The sequence below is a fragment of the Ostrinia nubilalis genome, chromosome 27 (assembly GCF_963855985.1).
Source record: "Ostrinia nubilalis chromosome 27, ilOstNubi1.1, whole genome shotgun sequence".
Lineage (NCBI taxonomy): Eukaryota > Metazoa > Arthropoda > Insecta > Lepidoptera > Crambidae > Ostrinia > Ostrinia nubilalis.
In genome coordinates, this window is record NC_087114.1 from 1,906,790 (window position 1) to 1,925,723 (window position 18,934).

The window sequence follows — 18,934 nt, forward strand, 5'->3', positions numbered from 1 at the left end:
GGTAGATAGAATGCATTATACGCTTTACTACGCTGTAGATAAATACTCCTCTTAATACCTAAAGAATTACCTTTACCTACGTAAGCACAACTTATAACTAAATTACTTACCTACATAAGTATGCACGCACTGATAACGTGCCGTGTGGTTCCGGCAGAGTTAAAGGACCACCCACTCCTCGCGTGGATGATGTAAGAGGCCCCTACTTACCTAGGGAAGAAATATGCGAACTTCAGGCCTTCCCAACCCATCTGGCCAGCATGGGGAGTGTCGGCCAAACCTCAAGTATAAAACAAAAAAATATTTAAATGCATCTAACTTTTGGATGTCACGTATGAATCTTATATCTAGATAGAAGGAAAACGGCCAGTGGGTTAAGTATGTGGAACTCTCCTCGCCAGAAGGGTGTAACCTACCCACTTAAACCTGACGGTGTCCACCGGAGCCCAATGAAACGGAGCCCCGAGTTATTGTCCTAACTTGGACATCGTCTGCGGCTCCGTCTGAGCTAGCAGCTACGACAAAACAATAATAAGTAAAGAGCGAAAAGAATACGAGTAGATCAAGTGGTTAAGGAGTAAAGGACGTAGCACACTTATCAATCCGGAAAGGGATCGTAAACGTATCAACTCGAGGCGGTCAGTATTCTTTGTATGAAACTCCATACTGCAATGAACACTTATCCGCACCGTAACGTAAACGCCTCGCATTGCAGTTTTCAGCGCGCGAAAGGCGATACGGTGTTGATCCCTTTCCGAGTTGATAAGTCTGCTATGACCTTAAAACTAGTGCGTGCAGTGATAGGTTTATGTGACGTTTAAAAGTCCAAATTCTAATCGCTTTAGACGAGGTTTTCGAACCGTTTCGGCCTAGACACCAGTCCTTAAACTTGGACGTGACTGTTATCAGAAACAAGCTATTTATCGGCTGATTACTACTAATTTAATCTCACTAAATAACTCTTCCTTCTACTTATCTCGGCCATTTTAATTTTGCGGACAAATAAATTACATCAGTCAATTGTTTCATTAAAAAATTGGCCAAGTGCGTGTCGTGCCAGGAGCTGTGTAGGGTTCCGTAGTTGACCGTCGTTACCACAATATATTTCAGAAGCAAGCAATTCATCTATAGTCACTTTTCATATTTCTTCTAACTCTAAGGAATTTTTACTGGTTAAGAAATTTTATAATACATGAATCAAATGACTATTACCACAGATAATATAATGCTATTACTCAACTAACTGATGTATCATAAGCGTTAGATATAGTTTTCCTTGAAAGTTCATGAAAAGTAGTATTATCACGAATTTCCCCAGATTTTTCAAGCCAACAGTTCTTTAATTTGCAAACAGATCCCTAAATGGAAAAATAGTCGTAGAAACCCCTAAGCCATTTTAAAAGACCTATCCAACGATACCCCACACGATGGGGTAGAAGAAAAAAAAATCATCCCCACTTTACATGTAGGGGAGTTCCCGAAAAAAAATTTTGTTTTCAAAATTTTATTCTACCGATTAGTCGGCGTGGTTATATACATACCTCCACAAAATTACAGCTCCCTAGTGCCAATAGTTTCCATGCAAACCTCGGACAGACAGACAGACAGACTTATCGAAACTATAAGGGTTCCTTGTCAGGATTACGGAACCCTAAAAATAAGTACGAAATTCGAAAAACTGGATTCTTACAGTGCTTATCTTAATCTTGTCGACGCAAAGGAATCGAAGTGTATAAAGCTTTTCGATTTACTGATAATGGCCAGGCAGTAATAAGCAGTCATCTGTGGTACTCTTGCCTTTGTGTGCTTGTTACTTTCAGCGTGTAATCTTGTGTTTTGTGTTATCTACCCACCTGTTTTCAATCTACGCATCATCAACTATTCTAGAAAAAATGTTCGGTAAGTTTTCAAAACTTTTTAACGGTTCGCGCTTGCGCAGAGGTTTTAAGATCTTAAGTTGTCGACTCGTAGAAACAAAAAAAATAGGTTCTTTTGGTTCGATACCAAAAATGTAAGAAGATCATAGTTTACAGTTTTTGGATACCTAAGTTCTTCTTAAAATTATTTTTTAAGCCGCGTTTTCCATCTTCTTCATCTTCTGCTAACCCTATATAAAGGTTCATTTAATAAGTTATACATGCCAACATTATTTTGGCCCGTGTGGCGGTGCGCACCAGTGTCTAGTGCGCCGTTAGCGGACGATCCTAGGGGATCCATTATAATTCCCCTCGAAACCGGAGGGGCTCCCTCAAGAGCGAGCTCACGGCTCCGTTTCAATGGCCCTGGCGGACACCGTGGGGTTTCAGTGGAGGTCCCCTTCTGTGTAAGAGTTTCACATAACCCACTGGTGGAAGACGGGAAAAAAGGCGGACGTAACGCTACTGTCATATTATTATGATCATCGTCCAGCTGTTATTTTCTTAGAGCCTCCGCTAAAACTCGAGGGCGCCCGCACGCGGATTTGTATCGAAAAATAAGTATAGTAGGCTTAGATTAATATCTAAGATAGTAGGTATTTAGCAGTGCATGCGTATGACGTGTTTTCATGCATCATGCGTGTGACCACGCTTGTATTGAGGCTTTTATTTTTGCAAGTAGGCTTTTAAAAAGCACTTTTTCACGTCCCAGTATTAACCCTACCACTGCTTCGGGACAATAAATGGGCTGGTGCTGAGAAGAAGCAGCGCAAGAAACTTCCATACATGTTCATACAAAAACTCTGTAGTCTGCGTTAAGCCTAGGCGCAGTCCACCGACTTTTAGTTGGCCTTTAGTTGGAATTTAATTTGTATGAAGAATCGGCCGATACCAAGTCGGTGTAATGTGCGCACTTTCATACATCTCCATACTGATCAACAGTCTGTGCCTGCGTGGGTCTGCGCCTTCTAAGCGGACGCACGCGGCGGGTCACGCGGGTGCTCCGTGCACAGTTTTCTCTGTAAAATAATAGAAAAGTAATAGTTATTATCAACTAATACCGGGATTAGACTGATAACCAATTTTCAGCCAGCAAAAGTCGTTATCAATTGGCAAATCCAATATAAGAAATTAGGAGAGATTAGAATCTTGGGGCGAACGTGCGGTGCCGGCTTTATTCCGGCGCCACACATTGGGTAGCATAGCTGTACCTCTAGTAGGAAAAACTTTCGAGTTCGTTTCGTTGCGTATTCAAAGTGTCATCGAAAAATTTTGTATGAAAAATTAAACAGCGCCCCCTATATTATAGCCGCCCTAGGGGGCGCTGTTTAATTTTTCATACAAAATTTTTCGATGACACTTTGAATACGCAACGAAACGAACTCGAAAGTTTTTCCTACTAGAGGTACAGGGCACCGTTAATCAAATAGTTAACTTCGTTAATCGTTAAACCGTTACTAAAAAACTTAACTTCGTTAAACGTTAAAACGTTACATTTCGGATGATTTAACGCAAGTTAACGTTAATCGTTAATCCGTTAACACGTGATAATAAAATGAAAAAAAAAATTGTATGCAAAGTTCAAATAATTTCGAAAGTTTGTATCGCGCATGGAATTTATTCCTCTTTTATGTTTGCGCTACAAGCTTTCGAAATTATTTAAACCTTGCATAAGTAAAATTATTTTTTTCGTTTTAGTACAACTGCATTTCAGAATAAAAGCTTTTATTATAATTTTATTATACACTTTAGTTGTATCTCAATCTCAGAGCCTTGGTACAATTACAATACAATTTAGCACCAAAGTGATCGAAAAGACACATCCAACTAACCCAAACTCGATAAGTTTCCACCGTTTCGTTTAGGAATTCCTATGGCCACCTCTTGACTCCATCATCAGGACCCTGGACATCATCTAGTACTAAAGTGCTCAAAATGACAAATCCAATGAACCCAAATTCGATGCGATTCCGCCGTTTCATTTAGGAGTTTCTATGGCCACCTCCTGACTCCATCATCAGACCAGCTCAATGGTACCATAACATTGCATTGTCATCGTACTTACATATTATAAGTATACCCAGCTCAATCGGTTGAGGAAAACTGGTCTCAAATTAATAAAAAAAATGCATTTTTAGGGTTCCGTAGTCCTGACAAGGAACCCTTATACTTAGTTTCGATATGTCTGTCTGTCTGTCCGAGGTTTTGCTTGGAAACTATTGGCACTAGAGAGCTGTAATTTTGTGAAGGTATGTATATTAATCACGCCGACAAAACGGCAGAATAAAATTTTGAAAAAAAAAATTTTTAGGGTAGCTCCCCTACATGTAAAGTGGGGATGAATTTTTTTTCATCTTCTACCCCATCAAGTGGGGTATCGTTGGATAGGTCTTTTAAAATGGCTTAGGGGTTTCTGTGACTATTTTTCAATTTAGGGATCTGTTTGCAAATTATTAAAGTTTAAAGTGCCCATTTTTGTTCGAGTAGGGTGTAAACCCCCCCCCCCCTCTAAAAACTAAACTGTTGGCTTGAAAAATCTGGAAAAAATCGTAATAATACTGCTTTTCATGAACTTTCATGAAAAACTATAATGGTTAAGATACATTAGTTAGTTTAAGAGTAATAGTCATTTAACTCATGTATTATACAATTTCTTAACTAGTAAAAATTCCTTAGAAGAAAAAATATTAAAGGTGACTTTAGATGAAGTAATTGCTTGCTTGTGAAATATATTGTGTTAACAACGGACAACTACCGAACCCTACACTGCGCGTGTCACGACACGCACTTGGTAATCTGGTTATAAAAACTGTTGTTTTGGGTTCTGGAAGTTCTGGAAGCCCGAACGTACTTGTCAGAACGCGTTTTTTAGCGTGTCTGCTGTATCTTTTTGGTAAATAGTAGGTACTGGATTAACGATTAACGGACTTAGAATAATTTAACGGAAGTTAACGAGTCCGTTAACATTTTTTAAAGTTAACTTAAAAGTTAATCCGTTAATAGAAATGTTAACTTCGTTAATTAACGATTAACGGATTAACGAGTTAATGCCCAGCTATGTTGGGTAGGATTGCTTCCATACAAGTTAGCCTTGGATCTAATAAACCGATCTACATAATGCTGTATTGCAAGGATGCATAATTGACACCACGGTCCGCACGCGACCCCTTGTATATGTAATAAAGAAAGATAGTGAAATTATGAATCTTTATTCAGTTGTTTCTATTTTCTGTGGCCCATTTTTAGCTTCATAATCTGCCCGAGTGGCCCCTAGTCCCAGTAAGGGTCATAGCACACTTATCAACCGAGAAAAGGATCACCGTATAGCCTTTCGCCGCGCTGCCAACCGCGAGGTGAGGCGTTTACGTTACGGTGCGGATAAGTGTGCATTGCAGTAAGAAGTTTCTCATACAAAAAATACTGACCGCCTTAAGTTGATACGGTTACAATCCGTTTTCGGGTTAGTGTGCTTCATCCTTTAGTCTGTGCAATTAGACACTGCTTAGCCCGAAGGTAAACTGGCAGAGAAAACCATTAGAGGCAGAGGCATTAAGTTTGCCTTATGTATCAATTTTAAGGCATTAAAGCTTTAATAAATAGCTTGATATTGTAAATAAAAACAATTTTCATAAAAAATAATCTCTTCATTAGAAGTTACAAATTTTAATTATTTAATTACATAATAGAATACATATTAATTAAACATCAACTAATTATTTGTACATCTATACATTCACCGCCTTCCCGCTCCTGTCCTGTTAACAAAGAAATACAATGTTTATTTAATTATCTGTATGCAGGAAAACCAATACTAACTAACAGTATAGTTCTTGCAACTCACGAAGGCGAGTGAGCTTTACTTGTGTGTGTACGTGTACATGCACATAACGATAGTGTAATGTCTGTCAAAACTTAGCCAACTTTTGACAAGCGAACAGTAGCGAGCCACCACACGTGTAAAGCTCACTCGCCTTCGTGAATTGCAACAACTTTAAGTAGTTTACACTATCCATACTAATTTATTAATTTATTTAAGGCACAGCTACAGAGAACAAACAATAACAATACAATTAACATGTTAATATTATAAATGGGAAAGTAACTCAGTCTGTCTGTCTCACTTTCACGTCAAAACTACTGAACCGATTTGAATGTTTGGTACACAGATAGTCTAGAGCCTGAGAAAGGACGTGGGCTATTTTTTTATTGCAAAAAAGGAGTTGTACGTGGTTAAAAGGGGGATGAAAGGTTGTATGAAAGTACTAAAAAATAATGATTTTCGTGACAAAAATTTTAAGTTGTTATCTTATTAAATAATATGTTTTCGTTTTCTTTAAATCCATAGCTTATTTAAGTATTTACGCACGAGTGTCTTATTTGTAAAATAATTAGACTAAATTATTAAAAGTGCTTACCCAAAGTAATTATTTGTACATCTATACATTCGCCGCCTTCCAACTCCAGCTCCTGTGCTGTGAGTCTACCTGTTAACAAAGAAATACAATGTTTATTTAATATTTAAATATCTTTATAAAGCAAAAACAGAACTACATTATGTATAAATCCCGGTCCGTGAGCACGTAGAATTTTGTCCAAAGACCCCTAGCTACCCATCCTTATCGCTCGCGCGTAATTATATTGCTGTCGCGACTGTGGGACGAGTCACGGGCGCCCGCAGTGAGTGTGCGAGCGTGACAGCAACATAATTACGCGCGAGCGTTAAGGATGGGTAGCTTGGGGTCATTGGACAAAATTCTACGTGCTCATGGACCAGACTATAGTTCTTGCAACTCGCGAAGGCGAGTGAGCTTTACTTGTGTGTGTACGTGTACATGCACATAACGATAGTGTAATGTCTGTCAAAACTTTTGAAAAACGAACAGTAGCGAGCCACCACATAGTAAAGGTCACTCGCCTTCTCGAATTGCAACAACTTTAAGTAGTTTACACTATCTATAATAATATGACTAAAGAAGAAAGATTTGATTGTTTCTTTATATTGAATAGTTTAACTACTGAACTGATTTAAAAAAATCTTTTACAATGGTAATAATGAGAAATGGTAATAATTTAAGGAGAATCCTACATTATTTCTGATGAATATAGGCGGTACGAAGTTCGCCGGGGCAGCTAGTGTAGGTAATAAAGGGATAATATTCATTGTTGATAAAAGAAAGTCTTTATAAGACAGACACCCATTTTTTTAATACAAGCCCAGCTAAATATGCTTGTGTTACGAGGCCTCACCTGGCTGACTCATCACTGATTAAACCAATTTTCAGGTGTTCAGATCAGAAGAACAAACCAAAGTGTGGCCCATTTATTGTCCCGAAGCAGTGGAAGGGTTAATACTGGGACGTGTAAAAGTGCTTTTTAAAAGCCTATTTGCAAAAATAAATGAATTTAAGAGGTTTTTATTTATGTGAAACTTTTTAAATAGCTTTATGAAAATTTGGTGAACCAAAAAACAAGAATATCAAAAAAATAGTTACCTGATATTAAATCTCCATCAAAATAGAAGCGCAGTTTATCTATCGAAATTTCGAAGTGCTCAGCACATTTCATCATTGCTATTCCTACTTTATCGTCGATACCGATCCACGTCTCAAACGGTTTCTTGACATTTTGACATTGGAACTTCAATTTGATTCCGTTCTGGTCTTTCTTATTGTTATCGTCTTTGACTAACTTTGATACACTCTGATTAACAATACCCCCGTCAATAAATTTTACGATGCTATAGTTTATTGTGTCTGGTGTGTCATCGGGCTTGAGTATCCGATCGTTGAACGTAAACAACAACTTATCATGACTGACATTTTCTTTTTGTGAGAAATAATCAAAGATTTGTGTTAATTTTTGGAAGCGTCTGATCATGAACTTAAAGAACTCGGAACTCTGCCAGTACACTTTAACGGATAGCTCTTCGTTTTCGTCTAATACTTCTGAGTCTTCAACTAGCACTACGTCGTCGGATTTCGGCTTTGAACTAAATAGTTGTTGGCTATCTGACTGGTCTGGGTACTCATCTGTGTTTCCAACGCTGTATGTAGGGATTCCCCAAAAGTTAGGTACATGTATACCTCTAGAGTTTCTACCTCTACTCCTACCACCTCGACCTCTACCTCTACCTCTCCCTCTAGTTCTAGGAGTATTTTGTTGAGTTTGAGGTACATTTTGAACAGGCTGTGTGGTATTTTGTACATTTGGCGTTTCAACTACATTTTGCACGGTATCCGGGGTTGTATCAGTGTTGGTGTCGCTTTGGGACGCTTTCCCGCCTCTTTTTCTTCTGTTTGCCCTTTTAGGAGCGGTACCTTCACTCGAATTGGTGTCAGAACTAGCCCTTTTCGCGGCGGATCGCGTCATTCTTTTCGACGAAGTTGCTAGCAAAGTATCGAGTAAATCCGCATCTTGCTGTTCTTTTTTGCTTGCCTCCTCATTCTTCTTTTCCTGCAAACTGGCTTCGGCCCTCTTTTTAGCAAGTAACTCAGCACTCTTCACAATTTCGTCAAGCTCTGTCGTCGATTCGTTCAATAAGTTTGTTGTTTCTATCGTATCCTCCTTGTAATTATTTTTCATTCGCTGCAATTTCTGTGCTATGTTCCCGTAACAATCGTCTTCGGAATCCGACGAGTCCATTGTTTAAATTAATAAAAAAAATACTTTCACAACCACAAACTTGTATTTTAGACGCCAAACATCAAAAACATCGTTGTCTGTAAAATAAAAAAACGTTTGTTTTTAGAAATGCGTTTCGTTCGCAAACATTTTATACAAGAAACTAATTTTTATTTGCAAGATATGAAGTTGAACTTATTAAAATTTATAGAAATACAAGATTTGTAATATATGACATAATAATTATTCACTTACAATAATTATGACGTAATTTAATTATTTTAACGTTTCAGAAAGTGGAACTGGTGGAACTAAACGCATGTAGCCTAATGAAATCAGTATGTACAAAATTATAAATCATTGTATTTATTTCACTGGGTCCTCTACGTATAGATTCAATAGTTAAATAGGTAGCTTAGTTTGTTTTAGTTACATAGATAACTGTTTTTTGTGTTACTACTTAATTGGTAATACTAATAACTGATGATTGCTGTTCCTTTATTTATACCATTTCTACATTTTTGGGTACCTAATCAGGTTTACCAGCCAAATAAAAAAATTCATCCCCACTTTACATGTAAGGGTTACACTTTAATTATTATTTTTTTTTCAAAAATTTATTTTACCGTTTTGTCGGCGTGATTAATAATTAATACCTCCACAAAATTACAGCTCTCTAGTGCCAATAGTTTCCAAGCAAAACCTCGGACGGACAGACAGACAGACAGACATGACGAAACTATAAAAGGGTTCCTTGTCAGGACTACGGAACCCTAAAAACGGAAACAAACACTTCTAAATTTCCAATTAACCGGTCCATCACCATGGAAATCAAGAGCCCTAAGTTCAACTGTGGGAGGGTACTTTGGCTAAAATAATGACGATAATGACGATATTCTTATTATTTTACAATATCGTCTACGTCATAATTTACCTATCTTAATCCAGTGAACAACTTGGATTAAATAAGTCTGTAGATATGTCATACAATAACTGATTGGTTAGTTGTGGTGCGCAAAACTCGCTATTTACACATATTATGTTACATTAATTTATTACTCTGATAAAATAACAACGTAAAAGTTATTTTAATAATACTTAGCTAAGTTTTTAGTAATTCTACCAAAAGTTTAGAAGTTTTTATTTTACTTCATGAACCCAATTATCTGAAATTGTGTCAAAAGTTTATTCTTCTTGAAATTAGATTAAAAATATTTTTTTTTGTTTTCATAAATCTAGAGAGCTTGAGAAATAATCAAAGCTTGTACTATATTATTGGTCATAACAAAACAAAGTAATAATATAACACAATAAATTACAAAATCACCTCCTATTGCCGTGTACTCTGACAATAGAAAAGCCATAAAGTTTATCTAATCAAAAAATCCATGTTGATAAGGCAATCTACATTAGCATGACGTCAACTATTTAGTACCTATTTAATCAATGTATGAAATTATTATTATCTAGTTACTTATTAGGCAAAGTTATCAAAATAGTTCTGTGGTTTGTTGTTTATGTATGAGTTTTACTCCAATAATCAGGACTTTCTCAACGTGCTTTTGAAGTAGGATACAAGACTGTCTCATTTTGTAATGTTAAAAACTTCAAAAAATAAGCTACATATTTAGCCTTTAATTGAATATTAGGGTATTAGGGACTAGTTTAAAATAGGCAAGTCGCCCAAAAAATAATACACTTCAAAAATTATGAACGAACACAGTTGAGATCTCGCTCTTAATTTAAGTGTAGCAGCTATTATTTTAATCATTATATTGATTGGGTCTGGGGAATGCCTTTTCAGTGTATTTTTCCGTCATTATAATGACAATCTTAATCAAGATCTTCTAATTAGATTATAACTACGTTTTCAATAATAATCCAATAAATGTGCAGATTTTATCAGAACAAAAACGCATTTACAGTAGCTAGGACAAATATTTACAAAAGTGATTCGATCTCTTAACGTAATTAATGAAGATTAATTGCAATTTTGCACAATGAGGGTTTTCACGATTGAAAAATCCGCCAGATGGCAATACGTAGACGGGAGGTCGAAATGCTGCATGATTGGTGGATTTTGACATATTTGACATATCTGTAAACGAAAACCCTCATTGTTGCTATTTTTTATGATTGGGGAAGAAAAATTAGGTAAATAAGATTATTGGTAACATTACATACTTACCTACTCATCATTGCTCAGTTCCTTACACCGAGTAAGTACCTAACTTTGTGGTGCTGTCGTTTCTAGTTTGGCTAGGACATTGTAGTTTGAATATTGTAGGCATAAAAATAATTTATTTACTTGTATTTCGCTTACATTAATTTGAAATCAACGATTAATAATATGAGAATGATAAATTAAATCGCTTCATAGAGCAAATTTATTAGGCCTAATATTTTTAGGTACCTACTTATTAAAAAACCGCCAAAGCCAAGCGATTTTAAAAAAGTTTTAAAAGTTATTTTAGGGGAACTGATTGCCCGAAATAGTAATCAGGCGCCATGATGATCACCGACTCATGCATGATCAATCACTGATGATATGGTAGTCATGATCACTGATATGGTAGATGGTAGTCGATCATAGACCTATGTATAAAAAAGTTTGATTAAGTACAAAGATTGATCTAATTTTCCTTGTTCAAATCAATCATTTAACTTGAGAGCCAATACTAATTAATTTATAAGTTGGTAATTAATTAAAACCACACGTTAGGCTACATTATATTACGATAAGCTGTTGTTCTAAAGATATGGATAAGGACTAAACAATGGTAGGACACACGTAGAATTTTGATATTCATTGTTTTGTTGTAACTACATAGGTAGTTACTTACAAGATTGCTTACAAGTAATTTTGTTGATAAAATAAAGCTGAGGCCGGCGGGTCCTCCACAAATTGGAAGAGTCACTTACCATCAGGTGAGATACAGGCCAAGAGCTTCCTCGTTGTGGATAAAAAAAAACGTTGGTGCCAATTTGATACCGTTGGGAATCTTGGGCTGACTTTAGATAGGAAATGCCGCTTTTTTGCTCGACTTGGCGGGGGTACCCAGATCTAGGCACGGTCATTACTATAAAGAGACCGACAAAGTTGTTTAGGTGCATGATGCTGCGGTCACTTTGACCTGACTGCAGATTCAGGGCTCATCATGGGGCCTAATACTTATTAGTTTATTATTCACCTTGTACATCCATGCAGTGGCGGATTAAGAGTATCCGAGGCCTTAAGCACAGAGCCTGTGTAGGCCCTCTATTGCTTAAATGGAAATGGAAGGAATGGAATGGAAGGTATAAAGTATAAAATGAAAGTTCATCAAAATAGAAAGTGTAGTAGACAAAATGTAAAACTTAAAACATTATTTTCCTTGCCTTAATCAGAGCAAACTCCGAGATTACATCGTCGAAATTTATCCGACGAAGTATGTCTGCCTCAATACACATTAATGCTAAATAATTAAAAGCTTGTCTGGACGGATTTTTGTTCTTTGCGGGTTTTTTAACCTTTTTAGTTGTGAGAAGGATCGTTCAGCAAAGCAGTTAGTAATCATTAAGCTGTGAAAGATTCTAAACGCAACCACAATGATATTAGTCTGGATGGATGGATGAATGATCCATGGAAAGAGTAAGGTTGCTCCTATTCTACTCTGCTAAAACCACACGGTCTAATAATATTGTTTCTATTGTTACAGCCAAAACTTTGTGTGCCTTGCTGGCGGTCGGCTATGCTGCCGCAGTGTCTTTTGAGGGAGTGGACCCCAACTCGCTGCATTGCGACCCGGAGGGCCAAGTGAGTGACGTCATCATCATCGTTTCATCAACATCATAGTTAATATTAATTTTCTTCGTCATCAATGTTAGCCCAAATCGATGACAACGAGAGTCAGCCATGATTTTTTGCTGAAATAGGTAATCATTTTCCAATATATTGTTTTAAACTAATTTCATAGTCACTAACAGTTAGGTACTCCGTGAACATGGCGCTTACAACAGTGCCGAAACATCGGAAACTCAAAATTAAGGTAGTACATGCAATCCCGTCAGTAATAATAAATCATTTTCCAATTCTTGTCTCCCACCTGGGAATCGACCCGCGACCATGACCAGATCGTCGCGGTCCACCGAGTGGGGAGCCTGCTGTCCGTGATCGCCACTCGAGAATTTTTCTACCCCAACGGCCCCCCTAGACTAGTGGATTTGACAGTTGTAATTTCTATATCAATTCACGGATCAAAATACAAAAATATCGGTGCGAAGGGATTTCGAAATTAACTGTCTTGTTTTGCCACAATATGTCTCTAGGTAGGGGAGATTGCTACAAATTATAAAGTCAGTTGCTTGATATTTCTGCTGCCTGCATACTACATAGGTATTTATATTAATCGAAAGATTTAACAGAACTATTGTATTTATTTCAGGTTTTTCTCCTCCTGCCGCATTTCACAGACTGCAACAAATTCTACATGTGCGACCACGGCAAGGAGGTCGAGAGGTCCTGCCCCCCTACCTTGATCTTCGACTTCGTCAACCAGGTAAAAAATAATCCTAATACCTATATACCACTGGTTTATTTGGCTAGATTCTTTGCAAAACGCATTTTCTTAGTCTTTTTTTAGTTAGTGTACCTACTTACTCCACAACCTCGCCAACTCTTTGCACATAGATTTTAGAAAAATATAACTGTCAAACTTGACGTTTTAATTTCCCGCCAAAAAGGTGCAAATATTTGAGCATTTGCTACCGAAAAACCGGTAGCTGACATCGTTAGGTACTCTATCGATTAGTAGTTGAACCAATGTTCAAGTTAGGTAATTTTGTTGTTTTGTTTGTTAATTTTGTTAGTAACTTGAATGAGCATTGTTTTGTGTGTTTCGAATTTTATCACAAATATTTTTTTAAAGAATCATTCAAGTTCAAATTCATTAATAGTATGTAGACCATTTTTAGAACAAAAGTACAAGACCTAAAAGATGTTACTTATTGGGTAGGTATCTACAATATAACGGACAAATTAATTTATTAAGACGCCTAGTTAGTGATGTACGTCAAATACATCGATCGATGTATATCTAAAAAAATACCAACACCTCATTATTCTATTCCAGGTCTGCAACTGGGACTGGGCCGCCCCGTGCCTGCTCCGCGACCAGGAGATCGAGGGCTCCGGCGACGACGGTGACAGCGGCAGCGGGAGCGGCAGCGGCAGCGGCGGCTGGGCCGTCGAGCCGGAGGAGACTGAGGATGATGGTGGTAAGTAAAATAAATTAAAATTAAGATTAAATAAATAAATTAAAAAATAAATTAATTGTTGTGACAATAATTATGAAAAAGATAGGAAATTGGGTAGTTGACGACACCAATGACAAAATTGCAAGACAATCAAAATTCTTAAAAAAGATAGTGACTCAAAATAGATATTTTACAAAAAAAAAGAATACTAAAACTATGATGTATCTCAGAATCAAAAGTTGGGCTCGATTTCCAATGAGAGCAACAGTTTCTTCAGACAAAGACCTCTGTTGTTTTTGAATTCGGTCTCGAATTTTATATTTCAATATTATGTACTAAATTTATTTATTTATTTATTATTAGGCATACACAACAAGTAACAATCACAAATAATATACAGGGTGTTTGGCGCATCGTGTGCCAAAATGATTTGGCGGATAGAATGGGTCATTTCCTATATTTTCAGCCCCCATAACACGTTCCATGCCAGGCGGCTACTTTTAAATTAATTTTTTTAGTCATTTCACCAAAATACCCAAATCGCATCATTTAATTTCGATTAAAAAAAAAAACTACTAGGCGCAGCCCTAAAGTAAATATTTTGTTTTGACGTGCATTAATGTACAGTCTAATTTTTTAGAAATCAGCAGAAATGTCATCAAACATGGCCAACTGACATAAAAATATTTTTAGTCTGTGAACTAGTGATGCGACAAAACCTCTCGTTAATCGCGAAGTGAAATTATTGTAGTACTTGCGTATCATCGCCGGGTGATCGTCAAAATACTAAAAATATGCAACAAAGTCGCAACATTGAATGTGAACTGATTATGAAATTTTCGAGAACAGGAAACAAACTGTATGCACAGATGTAATCAAAAAACACACTGTGGACAGTAAAACAATCAATGATATCCGTAAAGTTATTAAACTCCAAATAGTTGCAAAAAGTTCTGTTTGACAGTGTTGCTACTAGTGACATCTCGCTCGCTCAGTCCTTTGTTGCTCTATTCCGCTAGGGAGGTAATAAGCCTGGTCTGCGAGCACGTAGAATTTTGTCCAATGACCCCAAGCTACCCATCCTTATCGCTCGCGCGTAATTATGTTGCTGTCGCGCTGATGCTATCAATTAAAAGAAGATTTTTTTTTCTTTTATTAATAAGCAATGGAACAATACGTAAGCATAATTGCATAAAAAAGGAAAATAATTTCGTTTAAATAAAACCGACTAAAAATTAAACTGCGAAAAAGTATACACTAAAAGTAGAAAAATAATTTTACGTTATCTCCAATATTGTCGAAGTTATCGCTGGAAAACTTAACAAAGTATCGTATACTTTTTATTTAAAATTAATCAGTAATCGGAATAAGTGAATACTTAAAGAAATATCGATTAAATTTACAGATTATTGTCTATGACTCACAGGTTACAGCACTGATGTGTCAGAGACAAGTCATAGACAATATGGAGATAACACATGATTTTAAACGTCAAGTCAATTTGACAAGTCTCACAAATTTTCATCGTCCACGTATTTTGCTAAAATAATTTGTTTCAAAGATTGATTTCAAACTTGTATAAACGTGAAAATAAAGTTGGTTTCATGGGCTTGTTAAATAATGTGTATGATATTATGAACACGTAAGTGATTATGGTGTAATTGTGTATGAAAGTGTTTGTTTACATCTCTGCTGGATTCTAAAAAATCAAGGTATAGGGTTGCATCAAATCTAAATTTACTGGCAAATATCATCTAGTTTTTTTAAAATTCAGCTTTGAAGTTTTTAGAAAAGTTAAAAATGGACTGAACATTTAAGTTTACATGGGTATAATTTTCTTTTTTAAAAGAGATAGCGATCTTCGGATTTTATCAAAACTTCTCTAGTCTATCCTCATTCAAACGGTATACTAATCTTGTTTAAATAATAACAACAACTTCACAAATTACTTAAATTAGTGCATTGACTCTACTCGGACTGATTTGCGAAATTTGTGTTTATAGCCCCTTTATGGTGTGAATAGCACGTTTAACACCTACAGGTAAAAATTATTTATCTTATGCAATGTAAAAACCTTTTCCCAATCGGTTTTCAATGTGGATTTCTTGAATTTAAAGACGAAAATAATTATTTTGATCGTTTATTAATTATTACAAATTTTGTTCAAAATGGCCTCGGCAACGTATACACTCACGACATCTTCTTCTAATTTTCTCTTTTTATTACTACAAAGGCGTTTTCTACTCGTGGATTGGAAGAGATGGCCCTATACAGTGGCCTACACGTTCCCCAGACCTAACTCCGTTCGATTTTTACGTCTGGGGACAAGCTAAAGAACTGGTGTACGTAACGGATTCAAACAATAGAAAAACTACAACGAATAGAAAACGCCTTATTAGTAGTTAGTAATAAAAAGAGAAATGTGGCTGCATACGACAACAGTCGAAATTAGAAGAAGATGTCTTGAGTGTATACGTTGCCGAGGCGGACATTTTGAACAAAATTTGTAATAATTAATAAACGATCAAAATAATTATTTTCGTCTTTAATTTCAAGAAATCCACATTGAAAAACGATAGGGAAAAGGTTTTTACATTGCATAAGATAAATAATTTTTACCTGTTAGGTGTTCTATGTGCTATTCACACAAAAAGGAGCTATAAACACAAATTTCGCAAATCAGTCCGAGTAGAGTCAATGCACTAATTTAAGGAATTTGTGAAGTTGTTGTTATTATTTAAACAAGATTAGTATACCGTTTGAATGAGGATAGACTAGAGAAGTTTTGATAAAATCCGAAGATCGCTATCTCTTTTAAAAAAAAATTATACCCTTGTAAACTTAAATGTTCAGTCCATTTTTAACTTTTCGGAAAACTTCAAAGCTGAATTTTAAAAAAACTAGATGATATTTGCCAATAAATTTAGATTTGATGCAACCCTACATTAATGCACGTCAAAACAAAATATTTACTTTAGGGCTGCGCCTAGTAGTTTTTTTTGAAATCGAAATTAAATGATGCGATTTGGGTATTTTGGTGAAATTACTAAAAAAATTAATTTTAGAAGTAGCCACCTGGTATGGAACGTGTTATGGGGGCTGAAAATATAGGAAATGACCCATTCTATCCGCCAAATCATTTTGGCACACGATGCGCCAAACACCCTGTATAAAGAAAGTAACTTATGCTTAGATCTAGATCATCACTCAAATAACGTGTACACACAGCATGGTTAAAATATTGCGTAAACAGTATTATATTGTCTTAATTAAAATTGACACAGTAACTATCTTGGCGTGGATGTATTTGTTAATTATACCTATATTTATATTACAGATGATGTGCCGAACGCTGCCGTGTTCGCTACCCAGTTCAACACCATCCTGAACTGCAATAGAGCCGAGACCTCCTCTAGGCAGATGCCTTACAGGTTCGTTTACAATACATCATCTTCGGTTAAGTAACGCCCGTATTCACTAACATTACTATGAGGTCTCATAGTGCGCGTATACGCACAGGGTGACACACGAACCAATCACAGAGCTTTATTCAACGCTGTGCGTTCTATTTGCAGCTTCACTTAAGCAAGCATCGTTTGTGAATACTGACTGGTGGGTGACTAAATCTACTTGATCGGGGAAATAAGCAGAGAAAACCCTTTTGTTTTGGGAAAACCCAATTTATCTATAGAGCCATTGCCCTGACTAGGTAGTGCGAGTACCATGCAACTTTTTGTTTTTAACTTGTTAAGAAAAGTTGAATATTTTTGAAAAAAGATAAATCTGCTTCGATTAGAATCGAGCTCACTAAATATAAATCCAGCATTGAATCATCGATCACTTATTTAGGGCTGTGCAGTTACGTATCTATCGATATCGATACCTGTTTTTGATATCGATACCTGTTTTTTAATCATAATATTTATTTAAACTTTTATGACACATAAAAAAACCTACCTTCATGTTAAAGCGAGCTTAATAACGTATTGTCTTTCAACAAATCTTAATTAAAATCTGCTTCTTCCAGAGGGGACTGCCAGCGCTACTGGCGGTGCAACGGCCGCAACTTAGAAGCTGTCTACTGCTCAGACGGTCTGTTCTTCAACGCCGAGTCGCGCCAGTGTGATTTCGAAGCCAATGTCAAGTGCGACGTGCAAATAACAGACGAGTTGGCTGGAGAATTCATTGTTTACAAGTAAATTGTTGGTTGGAGACGGTGTCTGGTTTTGGAGACTGTAGAATACGTTGCCACTGTATTTAGAACCTTACCTCTTTGAGTTAAGTTATAAAATAATTCAATTTGAGCCTGTTAAAGGCTGTTAAAAGCTTTTGCCTACAGTGAAAGTCAGAAATATTTGTATCAATACCTACATTTTCATAGTATTATTGGTAATCAATAAAACAAGTAAAATCAGTTTTATGTAACTTGAGGACGTAGCGAATCAAAATCGAATCATTGTTTAAGTTAAGTTCTCAAAATATTTTTTATTTTATAAAGCGTTCCTGGACAATGCTTCAAGCAATTATGTCAATAAACAGATTACCGTCTCAAATGTCCATTGTTGAATTACAATCGACAATTTAGGAGCAATCTCTAACTACACACTTTAGAATTTGTATGGTTACCTTTGAAAAAATATAATTATTTTACATTACATTTCAAATTGCAAAAAGGTGAATATTTTTATAAAATCAATTTTATTTGTAACGTTAACAATATCTCTTATTTTATTTAAGTTCAAAGTTAAATCATACAAATTCTATTAATGGAGTTGTATTATTATTATAGTATGTGGTTAGTTTAATCCATAATATAAGTAAACAATAAAAAAATCAAAACCTTGTACAAATTATTCGCAAAAGAGACATTTTTTATATTCAGTTTTGCTGATGAAAATTGTGTTTTTTGTAGTTTATTTACAAATGGGGTTTTGAGAAAAGCAAACAAAAAAAATCATACCTTTATGTACATAATTTTAATAGTATTTTCACCATTATTTGTATATAACCTATATTTTACTACAAAAATAAAATAAAATAAGAAATCATAAGCTTTTTTATAAATTGCCCCTATTTTGTCGTAATAAAGATTCTTATAAATCGAGTTTTTTATTGCGCATCAAGATCTTAGATTTTAAGGATAACAAATAATAACAAAATCA

The 18,934-nt window shown here is 35.8% G+C and overlaps 2 protein-coding genes across 2 annotated transcripts; one reads left to right on the top strand and one right to left on the bottom strand.

Annotated features, from left to right (window-relative positions):
• The first annotated feature begins 1,747 nt into the window (after positions 1-1,747).
• LOC135084903 (peritrophin-1) lies at positions 1,748-18,872 on the top strand. The gene is made up of 6 exons (XM_063979654.1): positions 1,748-1,899; positions 12,236-12,333; positions 12,962-13,075; positions 13,649-13,793; positions 17,110-17,203; positions 17,800-18,872. The coding sequence occupies exons 1-6, from the start codon at positions 1,893-1,895 to the stop codon at positions 17,969-17,971; spliced, it is 630 nt and encodes a 209-aa protein (XP_063835724.1). The 5' UTR covers positions 1,748-1,892; the 3' UTR covers positions 17,972-18,872.
• Positions 5,546-8,604, bottom strand: LOC135084977 (uncharacterized). The gene is made up of 3 exons (XM_063979738.1): positions 7,409-8,604; positions 6,332-6,400; positions 5,546-5,671 (listed from the first exon to the last, which is right to left on the bottom strand). The coding sequence occupies exons 1-3, from the start codon at positions 8,556-8,558 to the stop codon at positions 5,622-5,624; spliced, it is 1,269 nt and encodes a 422-aa protein (XP_063835808.1). The 5' UTR covers positions 8,559-8,604; the 3' UTR covers positions 5,546-5,621.
• Positions 18,873-18,934: the final 62 nt, after the last annotated feature.